At 41.7% G+C, this 13,796-nt stretch overlaps 1 protein-coding gene across 1 annotated transcript in view; it reads right to left on the reverse strand.

Annotated features, from left to right (window-relative positions):
- LOC108776377 (uncharacterized) overlaps window positions 1–13,796 on the reverse strand; it is a 100,612-nt gene that overhangs the window by 69,677 nt on the left and 17,139 nt on the right. Inside the window, exon 2 of the mRNA XM_018542976.1 lies at window positions 12,480–12,594. Within this exon, the coding sequence (XP_018398478.1) occupies window positions 12,480–12,594 (115 nt within the window). The remainder of the gene's footprint in view (window positions 1–12,479; window positions 12,595–13,796) is intronic.

Genomic DNA, 13,796 nt, shown 5'->3' on the forward strand with positions numbered 1-13,796 from the left:
CTCCCATGTCTTATAAATTGAACCGATAAAAGCAATCGATAGAAAGCATTGTAATAAAAAAGTTAAGAGACAAAGAAATAAAAAACCATATCAATCATAATATATATAATATGATCTAATAACACAATTCTTATTTAATTATCTATTTTTATACTTTTAAATCATCATTTATTAATAAAAGAAGAACTGCATAACTAAAGATGACCGCAATGATCAAAATATTCCAGGACATTAATTGTTTTACTAAAAGAATTGCTCGCTCCACAACATCGATATTTTGATTCGCATTGATATTGCTTGTATTCATATTGATTTTAAACCAACGAGCTGTAAATTTTATTATTTTATAAATAAAATATTTATTTTTTATATTAAGTCACATTTATCTAAACTCTCGGAACGGGAAAAAGACTTATAGTAAATTAATAAAATAATAAAAATAATTTTTCGAAATTGCTAAATATAATTTTTAAAAGAACATATATATACATATATAAATACACACACATATACATATATATATATGTGTGTAATGCGAAATTTCATGTAATTTTAGATACTACATTCTTGGTCGGTATTAACGATTTTCACCGAGCTTTCGAGACCTCGCATCAGTGTATCCCGTTTTGCTATGAGATCTACCAACCACCGCCGTTAGGGTGAAGTACTTACAGCACAATGAGTATGCAAATAGGCCGGCATTCGGCTACATTTGTTTCAACGAGCTTAGGAACGGCGTTCTCGCGAAGGAACAGTTCCTCCTTCGCAGAGACCATAAAAGTCTGCCCCGTATTTCCAAATCTTTACAAAGCGTGAAGAGAGTTACTTTCCGTGCATTTTTATTGCTCGTTATTTTGCCCGTGTCGCTTACTCGACATTGTTTTCGTCGCCGCGTTTTTTTCACGATAAGTGACGCTACTTTTTAGCTCAAATATATCGATCGCGAAAGTTTCCGTCCCTCCGTGATTCCCTACGAATGGCACAGTCCGATTAGATCAAGGTTCTTTCTTCCAAGTCTTCTTTATACTTGGAAGATCTCTCGGCGAAAGTCGAAACTTGGTGAACTTCATTCGCACGCATCCTACCTCGTTCACTTCTCGCCCGCGCGTGTCCTGGGAGATTAGGCTCGACAATTCAGACCTGACAAAAGTTTTCGTCTCGCGTCGCATAGAGCTAACGACAACGACGGCGCGTCTTAACGCGTCAGCGGCAAGTGGCAGTCCGAAACTTGGCGGATTCCTGACAATGGTCGCCGTTTGGGAACGCCTAAACAGCGTTATTCCCAACACTTGCCGAGACATGATCCATAATGAAGGCCCGTGAGGCTCCTAAAGCAATGATAGTACACAGACTTGTTTGGATCTCAGTCCAATCGCTCGATCCACGCTTCGACTGCAGCTAGTTCGATTCTCGAACGATCCTCGAACGATCCTCGAGTATCACGCTTCAGTTGGGGAACGCTATGTAATCAGAGCTCTTCGTCTACATGCGATGTACATACGCTAATGACACGGGCGATTAAGCCCGCGCGATGACAATCCACTCCTATCGGTTCGAAAAACGAGTGTCATTTTTTTATTTGACGGGAGGACGCGTGAAATATATAATAGAATTCACTAATCGAGGTAATTCTACTTATTTTGTTTTTACACAAATTGCATTTTTATAAGAGATAAAATTGAACCGTTTGAAGCAAAATATCGCTAATACCTACGCTAATAATTACGCTTATTCATTATATACTAAATTATATGTTTATTAAGTTAAATTACCTTTTTTTATCTCTCACAGATAACTTTTTGTATCATTTGTCTGTTTGCACAAAATGTATATCTCTGTATTCGATTACAATTATAAATTTACACTTAACACTTTTCCGTCGTGTATGTTACAGATCTTATTCGCGCGGAATATTACTTAGGTTTTGACACTTCTGTGAACTTTCAAAGATACATACATCCCAAGTGCATTCGGTTCGAGAAATAAATGATTTCCCTAGGTACGCCATAATCTTACATGAGCGATACGAAAGTGCCGTCATATTTGACGCATGACGGCTTTAGATGTATCTCAAGGCGAAGTGTAAACTCCAGCTGAAAATCGAGACGTACCGCAAGTTTCGCGAGCAAGAACGATGCGAACTTTGAGATCCGGTAGGCCCCACCGGATTCGTAATTGCGTAATCCAGAGATTTCATTAAATCAAATATCCGAGCTTTCTGTCGTCAGGACTTAAGTCTCGCTCTCCCTACCGAGAAAAAGTTACGCGATTCGGTACATCGGAAATCTGCTTTTATCCCCGCCGCAAATTAACTTTAGCAAAATTAATTAAGAACCGGAGCACTCCGAGATTGAATAACACTAAGATTGTCTGTAATGGAGATGCGAACTTTAATCCCGTTCGATCAACCCCGCTGTCAAACAAGTAAGCTAATCAAGCAAAGCTGTTTCCACCCTTTCTGCATATGTAAAATTGATTTCTCTCGTAGCACACGAGAAATGGTTTTTTTTGCTTTCAATTATAGACATCAAAGTTATAATTGCGTTGTCGGTATGCACGTCGCAGTTATAAAGATGCTTTAGTAATGGAAATGTATTGTGTCTTATCCCAAGCAACTTCGATGCACGAACGTATCGAAACATGGAGCTTCGCTGTCAAAATCGCCGACGTCGCGCTTAATGTGCAAAAGTGTCAATGCATGATACCTCGTATTTTATCGGCCGTTAACGAATCCGTTGGAGGTTGTTAAGGAACGCGTCGTGTGGGAATGCGACGTCCATTCTTTCGCCGACAATACGGCCATTTGATAAAAGTCACTCGATCCCCCTTTCGCCGCGAACAAATATTGGAAGGAGAACTCGCGCGCGATAAGCGTGAAACTCTGAATTCGAAGCTGTTTGTAGATTACAGACGCGCGGGATGTATATGTATGCGTATATGCTTATGCGTAGCCGTGTGTCGGTGTTCACACTTACTACTCTGCTTTACGAGGCAGATGTTGATAACGGGCGACAGCGACAGAGACAGGGACAGTGACAGCTGCCCCGTATTGTTCGACACGTTCGTTGATTATAGGTCAAAGGCCTCTTGAACCTCTTCACGAAGGATCAAAGAATTGTACGAAGTGTGACCAAAACCTTTTTCGCGAGTCGATAGTTTTCGACAAATCTCTTTGCGCTGTACAAATCGGACATGTTGCACTTCTTCGGAATCCAAGTCTAAAATTGTACGGTGAAATCTACTGCATTCGTAACTTCGCGAATTTCTTCTTTCAAAATTAACTTCGTTCAATCGTATCGATCTATATGTAGATACATAGCGTGTACACTTTCTATGACACGTTTACTTAACCTATTCTTCGATAACTAAAAGATATCAAATGAGGTTCTAATTTATCGCCGAGTCAATAGCGAATTAGTCGGTTTAAATGAATATAATCTTGTTTAGTGTCCGAAGGAAGTAACAAAATATCGAGAAGTAGTACTGAACTCTTTTTTAAGAGACATTCTTTATAAACGACACGAAAGCAAAGTGGACAATTTTAGAAATACAATAAAGTTCGACACTGCTAATGGACCGTAAAAGCATCCTTATTCGTGCGCTCAATATTCATCTTGTTCGGTTAGATAATCTGTATTAAGATGCATTGGTGATACAATGCTGCTTTTAATTCGATATTCTCTTACAATTCTCAAGCGATACTTTAAGATTATTAATAATTCATCGTACTCTTATTACTCGAGTGCAACTCAAATAAAAATTGTTTAATCTTACCGTAATAAATCTTTTTTTTTCGCGCGCGCGGTTAGCTAAGTAATTATGTGTATTTGAAGCTTTATTACGATCTACTTGGTGGAAACAGGCTCTATATGTCGCTATTTATATCCGTTCTTGTCGAATTGTTAAGCAAATGTTCGCGCGGATATCGTGGAGGACAATTTCTATTTATTGCTCAGTTTGCGAAATGAGAGAACGAGATATCAGACATAATTCCTCGAAAATTCACAAATATAAACCAGTTGAAACATCGGTAATCTTTCAGTGTGATGCAACGATATTCTTTAGTTTTACATCTTGGCCAGCGTCGCATTTGCATCACGAATCTCGAGGTTCACGAACCTTAAATTGATTTTTTGAAAAATTCATACCCAAATGGAGCAGATCGAGCCAACGGTTTAAGATTGCCCAAAATAAAAGTCGGAAAATACCGATCCTATTAGTCGAATAGTAAAGCCGATGCATTATCGGCGGAATGGTCTTCGCGAGAGAAAATAGATGTGGATATAAACGCGACGTCGAAACCGCGGACTCCCGACGGAGGTGACGTGCGATAAAATCATGCGATTATACGAAAGGCTCGTATGGGCGGCACGATGATGTGACAGTGACGGTTATGATGCATAATCCGACTTCCAACGATTTCGCAATTACGGAATTTCTTACGCCATCGAAGTTTGGTTCCCAGAATCGTCGTCTCTTACATGCGCCTTATCGACGTAAACTGTATAAAATAAAATATAAATTAGCAAGGATACGGGGGATGTGTAAAGGAACGCGCGAGCTGTCGGAACCATGTAACTCCGCGTACAATCGTACAAGTAGTTACATTGCGACAGCAGCTTGCAGCGTCGATTAGGCGAGACACAGGATAATGCATGTACACGTGGGGAAAACAGAAATAAATAAAATGCAACCAAAAGCAAAAAGCATAAATTGTATTTTGTAACAATGATATGAGCGAACGAAAGCGAAACACTGGTAGCACACACCGCATAAACCGCGCATTGACAATCGCGATGAATAATGGAGGGGTCAATTAAATCTCAATTAAACACTACCGGATAATACAAATCGCGGGGCTCTTTTCAGCGTCACCCCACCGGAGAGCTAGGTTTTTTTAAACACCGCCGACACGCATTTACTCGCTTCGAAAATCAGCACGCCCAGCACACCCGCGTTATACGATCATTTTATGCACCTCGTAAAGAATAGCATATTAAAATTAGGTTGATGGGCTTCGAAAATATGATTTTCATTTTGCGCCCATCGATAATCTCGCCATTCGACCGAATCAAATTCTATCCCGACACTTGGCGATATCGATACCACGTATTATATTCTGTATCAAATTATCCGCTAATTTAATAGCACGTTGTCGTCCTAATTTAAAGCCACGTCCATCATTAATCACGGACGGCCGCGACTCGAAACTAAATCAGGGTGGCACGAAGTATGCTTGCGTATAATGGGAATGCATTTACGAATGCGTTACACCCCACAATATCTACGAAAGCACGCAACGTCCGACGACCCTCTTCCGAACTCGGGCGAGGGAGAAGAAACACTGGAAGAGAGACACGAAAGAAATTCTATCCGACGATTCATTTTTTGTCCTTTCTATCATTTTCCTTATTTCTCCCCGTTGATTCATCAAATTTATTTGCTGAAACTCGTAACGTTTATCGCCAAGTGTAACGCGACACGCAATGACTGCCTCTGAAATATTCAAAGTACGTTACACAACCAATGAAAGAACGATTCGGCGAGTAGCTCGATCATTTTATCGCTGCGCATTTACGAGACAGCACCGAAAACACCTCGAACACATAAGATATGCACGGGACACGTAACTTTACCTTATCTACGATGCGACCACATTATCCCCGGGATAAACACACGTGTCACACTGAGTCACGAACGGCGCGCCGTAGGAGCAACGATAATCACAGATTTGATAAAAAAAGAAACGCGGATTCGCGGACACAAATGTTTATCCGTATAGATCGACGAAGTACCGCTGTAAAATTTCCGCCCGGACACTGTAACCGATCGCCGCACTACTGTAGTCCACCTACAGTTCACCCGGTCGGCCTATCATTTTGCGAAATCACGAGGTACGAAGAGTAACATGCGGGATCACATTGTCTTCCGCGAAAGTTTCCTCGTCATCATTGCAAGTCACGTTGCGCTTTATCCACGATCAAGCACCTGCTGCACCACCGGTGATCACTGTCCGTCCGTTGACCGCCTATAGTAGAGCTGTCAACGACTTGAGATTCGTCGCGCGAGGTCTTCCTGGTCACCACGATCTCGTGCACCACGTTCGCGGACCCGTAGCTGCACGACGTTTGGTTCTTCGTGTCCTTAAGTCATACGTATATATCCGCGAGCGGGTGTGCGTGTTCCTCGGACGTGTACGCACGTGCATGTAAGCCGAACGTCTCCGTGTATACTCCGTAGACTCCGTAGTTCCGTACGGTATAGGCGAGCCGTCGTCGTTTCCCCCGGTCGTATACGTGTGTGTTGCGCGTGTGTTAACGTGTGCGCGCGCGCAAGTAGTGTCATGTGAGTGTATACGTGTTGGTCGGTGTATGCGGTGTACGTGTACGTGTCGTGTACGTGTGTATGTGTAGGTGGGCTAGCGGTGCGCGCGCGCGCGAGTCTGTACCGGTGGGTATATTACAAGGTGTACGCGTCTTAAGTGATTTCGGCCTCGCTGGTCAGCCCCGGCAGCTCCGTATGATGAGGCCGCCGCTTTGCTACTGACAGACCTAAAGACCACCCTAACCCTGCAGTCGGGGACGAGGGGTTCCCCACCCCCGTCGTGAGCGTCGACGAGAGAGAGACCACCCTCCCCCGCCAGGGACCAGGGCGAATAAGCAACCCTTAGCACCCGATGCCACCTCCACGGCGGCGGCGCAAACGCACTCCTGCCTCCGAGGGTAGTCTTATCCCCACCGACTCTTTCGTAGAAGCGAGACCACCACCCCCACCCACCCCCCCGTCGATCCCGGTAACCGCTGCCGCCGCCGTATCTACCCCTCCAACGCGGACCCGACGGCGAGGAATCCCTTCCAGCGAGACGAGAAACCCCTTCTTCTCGTCTCCTACGGCTTCTACGGAGGAGAGTCGTCTTAAGATAAAAACACGGACGATCGGGTTTTGCAGTTAACCCACTCACCCTCGACTCGCATCCCCTCTACACGCGCCTTCTTCCCGTCTCCCCTCCCCCCTCGTCGTCCTATCCCTGATCCGCCGATGTATCTCCCTACTCCGTGCCACCGGACTCTTACAAGCAAGCAGCCTCGAGTCACCCCAACCCTTTTCCTTCGTCCACCTCATCCTCCTCGCCACGCTGCTCTCCGCAGATCTCTACGACTCGACGAAACTTTCGATTCTTTCGGGGGCAACCTTCACAACCCCTCTCCCCTCCCCCCTCTCATTTTTTCCTCTCTTCGCCGACCGATACATCGCGTGTCGACCAGTTCGACGTTATCATACCGTTCACCCTCGGAGTACACATATTCCCCACCCCTGACGTTCCCACTGCGAGAGACAACAACAGGACCGACCTCGTGGTTTTTTACAGGACGGAGGGGGAAAGGTGGCCGTATATATTGTTTCATTTTTTGAACGGTTTCAGGCGCATCGATCTTCGACGATATACGTCCCGTCCTGGTCACGCGTCGATGTGACGCACCGACAAGATCACTTTCGCCGCGTTTCTTTCCGGAATAAGCTGCACAACCCCGTGCGTTACTGTCATCGATACTCTGATATGTTCCGTTGACGGATAGAATTCTCATTTAGGAGATGGTGGTGACAGTGACGAGTTAGTGTGAGACAAGAATAAAGGTCCGTTATATCTTTCCACGGTACGTGGCGCGATACGTGTGTATTTTCGACTTCCTGTTCAACTTTTTATATTTTCTATATTTTCGTGAAAGATTAATGTCATACCTGTCAATGACTTTATTGAAACGGCTCCGTTCCAAAAAGATACGGGTAAACTACTTTAAAGTTTATATGAAAAGAGACAAAGAAAATTAGACACGCGATGACATGTAGTTGATTAAGATGAAGACACGAAGAATACTATGAAAGATGTGAATGATAGATTGCAACGCAATGTAAAAATTATATAACAACAAGTAAACAGAAAAATAATATAAAGAACATGAGATACAGTCTATTGTTAATTTAGGGACAATCTGTCTGTGATTTTATTTCATTGTGCGAAATTGTTTTCTACGAAAAAGAATCTAATTGTGGTATTTTTTAAATCTTTGTTCATATAAGCTTAATGTGAAATCTGCAAAAACATAAAATTTATAAAATATAAGGATGGAAGATATTTTCTATAAATAATACATTGACAAATTTCTATAAATAATACATTGACAAATTCGTAGATTTTCAAAGCGGTTTACACTGTGTTGCATTATGAACAAGATTTTACGGAATACTGGATTTCGTAGAATACTATATCATTCTCTTAGTTATCAACAAATACAAATAAATATAAAGATAAACAAAAATAACCTGCTCATTATTGAAAATAATATAAAATATGATGAAAAACCGACCAAAGACAAAATTGTCTTTGGTTGGTTTTTTATTATGTCAAATAAACGTAATTTTATAAATGTCATTTGAATAAAATTTTTTAAAATATAATTTATAGATTAAAAATATTTGAAATTATGATTATTAATATCATTAATACGTACGTATCTAAGAAATAAAATTTTTTTATTTTTACATTACTATTAATAGTAAAATTTCACAGTATGGCAAAACTTCAATTTTACGCAGTATAAAACAATAATTTTGGACGGACGACAATTTATTTAGAGAAAGATTTTGCTTATAAAACACCATAAAATAATCAAATTATATTGACAAATAGCCAAAAAAGAAAACAATGCCTAATAAAATTAGTAAAAATTCATACAAAGATATTAAACACCATGACTCGAATTGACCGAATACTCAATAATAATTTATTCTTGGAACATCATCACAAATAATCACAGATATTTTGTCGAAAAATTAAGAATTATAATTCATCCTGGCAAAAATAAAAATTAGAAAGTAAGTCGAAGATAAAGAGAGAGTAACAGAAGTGTAAACGGAACTTCTCTAGAAAACAAAAATTGAAACAATAAAACATAAAAGAAGCCTCTTTTATGTTTCGTTGTTTCAAATTTAATCTCTTAGAAGCTTCATTTACACTTCCGTTAATCCTCTCTTATATTCAACTTGCACTCCGATTTTTATTTTTTTCGCCTGGAAAAAAGATATACATATTTAAACATACACAAGAATAGACTTTGATTTACAATGTGCTGTCACGAAAGTCCTTTGACGTATAGTTCTTTGACTACGAAATTGCATTGAAAGAAATGTTTGGTACATATAATTCATTTTGCTGATATGTGACTAACAAAAACTGTCTTATTCTTTCATTAAAAAATTGTATTGTTCTAACTAAAATTTGGTTAGAATAATCAAATTTTAGAGTTTGCACAACATAATTTTTATTTCTAATCAAAATTTCGTTATTCTAATCAAAACCTGGCTAAAATAACCAAAATTTGATTAGAGATCTGTTATCTGTGGCTGAATTAATTTACACTTTTGGAACTAAGTGGGAGAAAAGTATATATTTGATATTTGTCGAAAGCGAGAAAGAAAGTTCTAGTGTAATCTAGTGCAAGAACAGAAAACAGATCATAAGGTAATCAAATTTTGATTAGTACAACACTTTTTTAAATGAAAAATAAGAAAATTTTTATCAATCACATATCAACTAAATAAATGGTTATATCAAATATTTCTGTCAGTATATATTAATTTAGATGCTGAGAGAATGACATAATCGTTCATTTTCAAAAAAATTTGATTGAAAAAACAAAATTTAACTTGATAAAGTTGTTGTAGCTTTTAGTAACGCGCCTACAATTAAAAGGAATCAAAATTCAAAGTATCTTCCGAAAACTGATGATGCTCGAGTTTCGAAATCCGTAATAATTAAACGTTCGAATTAACAGATGTGTGGATTCCGAATATCATAACAGACCAGTATTCTAGAAACTATAATAGATAGGCTTCTCTTATTAACTACACATTTCCAGTCACAAAAAAAAAGAGAGAGAGGGGGAGAGAGAGAGAGAAAGAGAGAGACCAGTGAGGCCGCGGATGTATCGAAACAAATTTTTATGCGGGTCAAGCTTTTCTGCGCTTTTCGAAGCCGCCACCCCCACCCCTGACTGTATACCCCACTACCGATCGACACTCATTTATACTTTTACCACCACCCTACCGCCCCTACCGTGGGGATTGTTTATGACACGATTCGTTTGATTATTAGCTGTTTATACGCGACCATCGATCGAACCGCTAACTGCACGCGGCATTCCGACAGCAAAACAGTTCCGCCGCGCGCTTTACTGAAACCCTTTCGCTCCAAAACCGGACTTTTTTTTTCGAACGTGTACCTGAACCGACGAAACTGGTTCTACTGGATTTTCCGTTGGACTTGGTTACTCTTCCTCGTGATCTTAATGTTAGTTCAATACGGACGACTGCTCGAATAATATCCTAACAGTGTTCCATGGATACGTCATCGTTCATCGCCTTCATTAATTTTAAGTGTACGATAAAAATAAGATTCCTTTAACTATCCGAAATACAGTTTACGCTAATCAGCAAAAAACGAAGAGTGATGAAACGTTTAATTACAGCACTGAATTCTTCTGTCACTTTTTCTAAGTTTTACTCCACTGATTAGCTTTTTTCTATAAAATCGAGAAGTGTAATTCGCAATCATATGCAAAAATTAACACGATAATCTCGAATAGTTATAAAAATACTTGATGCAACGAAAAATGATTCTGATTTTCGAAGCGTTAATTGGATTTGGCGTGACTCTCGAGACATTATTTATTACGGCGAATTGATATTCTCTAAATGATCGGTTATTTATACAATTCAGCTTATGTCGCGTTTGAGAATAGCTTCGGTGAGGTTTATGTTATTGATTTAAAAACGAATCCGCGTTGCGTCTGTCCCGACCTGTCGCGGGTTAAACGGCTGCCGTCGGAACAATGTTTGACATCTCTGCTTTTCCGGCTGACAGGAGCCGGCCATACCTACTGTCATGAAGATGTTTCCGATAAGTTTTGCCGAATTATCACGCGTTTCAAATTCTCTTTTGTTTGTCAATCCCTTTTGCGTTACGTTGCAATTTTACTAGTATTTTAAAATTCAACTCATTGCATTTATTGCACGCGGCTTGTTTAAAAATAGTTTTTTTTCTCAAACATGTATCTATTATTACACATTTATTATTTTATTCCCTATTATTTATTCCCTATAACTGACTGAATTTCTTATTCACTTTTATTGAAACACTCGTACTAAATCTTTCTAGCAACGCGACTTTTACGTACGTGGAAATTTAAGTTTATCACGTAATTGTGACACGCCTTTCTCTACAACCGAATTATTTAGACATTCGGGTTCGTTATATTTAGTATTATAGTTTAAAGAAAATTTATGACGTTATTATAACACATTTTTACACTCGTATTCTTTTTTTCAATCGTCGACGGAATATCGCACAAAGTGATGTCACAGAGCAGCGCAAACTTCAAAGCGATTGAACATTCCTTACGCGATCAGACCGTTGAGGTATCCGATACTTGAATATCTTAGCGTGTCCATTTCAATAAAAAGCTGCGCAATTATTTATTATTAGCGCGATTACATTGCACGATGTTCTTTGCTTATCAATCGCACGATCATTTTTGTTTCATTAGTCAGAAGCACCATGATCGGAGAGATACGGATCTCCCGCACGATCTTATTGTCACTCGGTGATTGTCTCGTCGCTGCCGTTCTTTTTACGAATTTCTTTTACAGTCGTTTCTTAACCGCGAACACATTTAGCACCAGCACATCACACCCGTCACCGTCAACATCACCACACGATCGGAAGGAAATGCCTCCTTCGCGCGGAGTATAACTAGCTTAAGGGGAAACGGCCCGCGTAGTCAGACACCGTGAGGAAAATAAGCGAGTGTTTCACTAGTGAAAGACGCGCCGTTTCTCCGAACAAAGTATCCCTCTACTGAAAGAAAGTAAGTGCTGTCACAGGGGTTGCTTAATTGTGTATAAAATCGCACTCGCATGTGCATCCACTTTAGAACAGAGCTTCCGTCCGTTTTCGTTTTGCCGAGACCCGAAAAAAAATCAACGCGCGTCTCTATTTATCTCCACTTTTCGCGGGAATCTTTCGTCTCTCCTTTCGTTGCACTTGTGTCTCTTACTTCACGTCTTATGTCAAAATAGAGCATACGATAAAAGAGAAAATGATTATTTTAATCATAAAATAAAGGAAGATCATAGAAAATAAAAGCATAATCCGTTTGTCGTGGCAAGAGAAATTCTATAATCTTCGTCGTTTTCTTTTCGATTTACGTTAAAGTTGTAACGTCTTAAGTTTCGCGAAAATAAATCGCGCGATCGAGATAAATAACGGAACGATTAACAGTCCGAAGGATTGACACGAAGAGAAGAGGGTCGTTACACGAAACTCGAAACTTACACGCGCGGAACGAGGAAAATGAAAAGTGAACGAGGAAGGGTCACCTCTGAAGGGACGTCTCCCTTCGCTCGCTGATTGTCGCACTCACCTGTTTGTTGCGCCGATCCCAAGGAGACAAGTTCGGAGGACGAGGACGGGTAAGAAGATGTTCACAACATCGGCGCACTCGAAGCCGGCAGGTTGACGATCTTCTTCGATCCTCTCTCACTGCAAGCTCTCGGGCGAGCTTTTAACATCACAGTATCTACTACGTCGAGTCGCGTCGTTAAACAAGTCCTCCCCCGGCACCTTTGCTTCCCTTTCGTTTTCTTCGTCGCGAAACTTTCCGTTTTTACTTAAGAAAAAAAAAAAAGTGAGAACCGAACTTTTTCTTTTTTATATTTCTAAATATATACGTTAAACAAATCGTTCCTTTTCTCGTCCTTTTCCTTGGCTCGCGCGCGCGGCCCCGGTGCCTCTTTTTACGTGGGGGCTCCCGGCCTGACGAACGTGGCCGATCAGCGCGCGGGTAGAGAGAGCTTGGGCTGCGTGGCGGAGCGCGAACTTTCGGGCTTGCGGGCGCACTGGCGCACACGGCACACTCGCACCGCGTAGGCGGAGAGAGGAGAAGCTCCGGCGGATGCTGTAAGCCGAAGGGAGAGAACTACGCGCGCCGGCCAGCGGCGGAGCAAGCCGGTGGCCCCTCTTGGCCACTTTGCCCCGTACGGTGGCGCCTCTACCGCGCGTTCCCGCAAGCTCCGTCGTTGCTTCTCCTAGGCGGGCAGTGCGAGGGACGAGGACGGCACGTCGTCGGCGTGAGATCGGCGGCAGGCGGTGGGAAACGAACGAGAGAAAGAAGATCCGCGCCGGCCGAAGAGAAGGACCGGCGAAGCGAGCGAACGGGTGGACGGACCGACGGATGAACGGACGGACGGACGGACGGACGGGCGCGCGGAGGGTTGCCGGCGAAGGGTTGACGCGGGGATTGCTGGTGTGCGAGATACGGCTCGCGCGCCGGGCAGAGGGACAGAGAAAAGTGCCGCGGGAGCAGGACCGCCCCTTGGCGCTGGCTCTACGCGGGAACCCGACCGCCCGGAGCGGTAAAATTGAAGATTTATGCGAGACGCCGTTTACGTCGATTAACGCTATGCCCGTACTGCTCGCCCGTAACTTATTTAAGGTCTGCGCGATCGCGCCTTTTTTTTTTTTCCACGTGGGAGTCCAAGTTGCGTTAACTGCGATTCATTTGGCACATTCGCGCGACAGCGCTAAGATCGAATGAGATCGAGACGACGAAATCAACTTCGTTCGAGATCTACTTGAAGCAAAACGTACAGTTCGGGCGTAAAACGGCATTATACATAACTGCCGTTTTATACTTATGCGGAATACGTTTAACTTAAATGCGAATCTTTAGACTGTAATG

Source organism: Cyphomyrmex costatus, unplaced genomic scaffold (genome assembly GCF_001594065.2).
Source record: "Cyphomyrmex costatus isolate MS0001 unplaced genomic scaffold, Ccosl1.0 scaffold36, whole genome shotgun sequence".
NCBI classification, from domain to species: domain Eukaryota; kingdom Metazoa; phylum Arthropoda; class Insecta; order Hymenoptera; family Formicidae; genus Cyphomyrmex; species Cyphomyrmex costatus.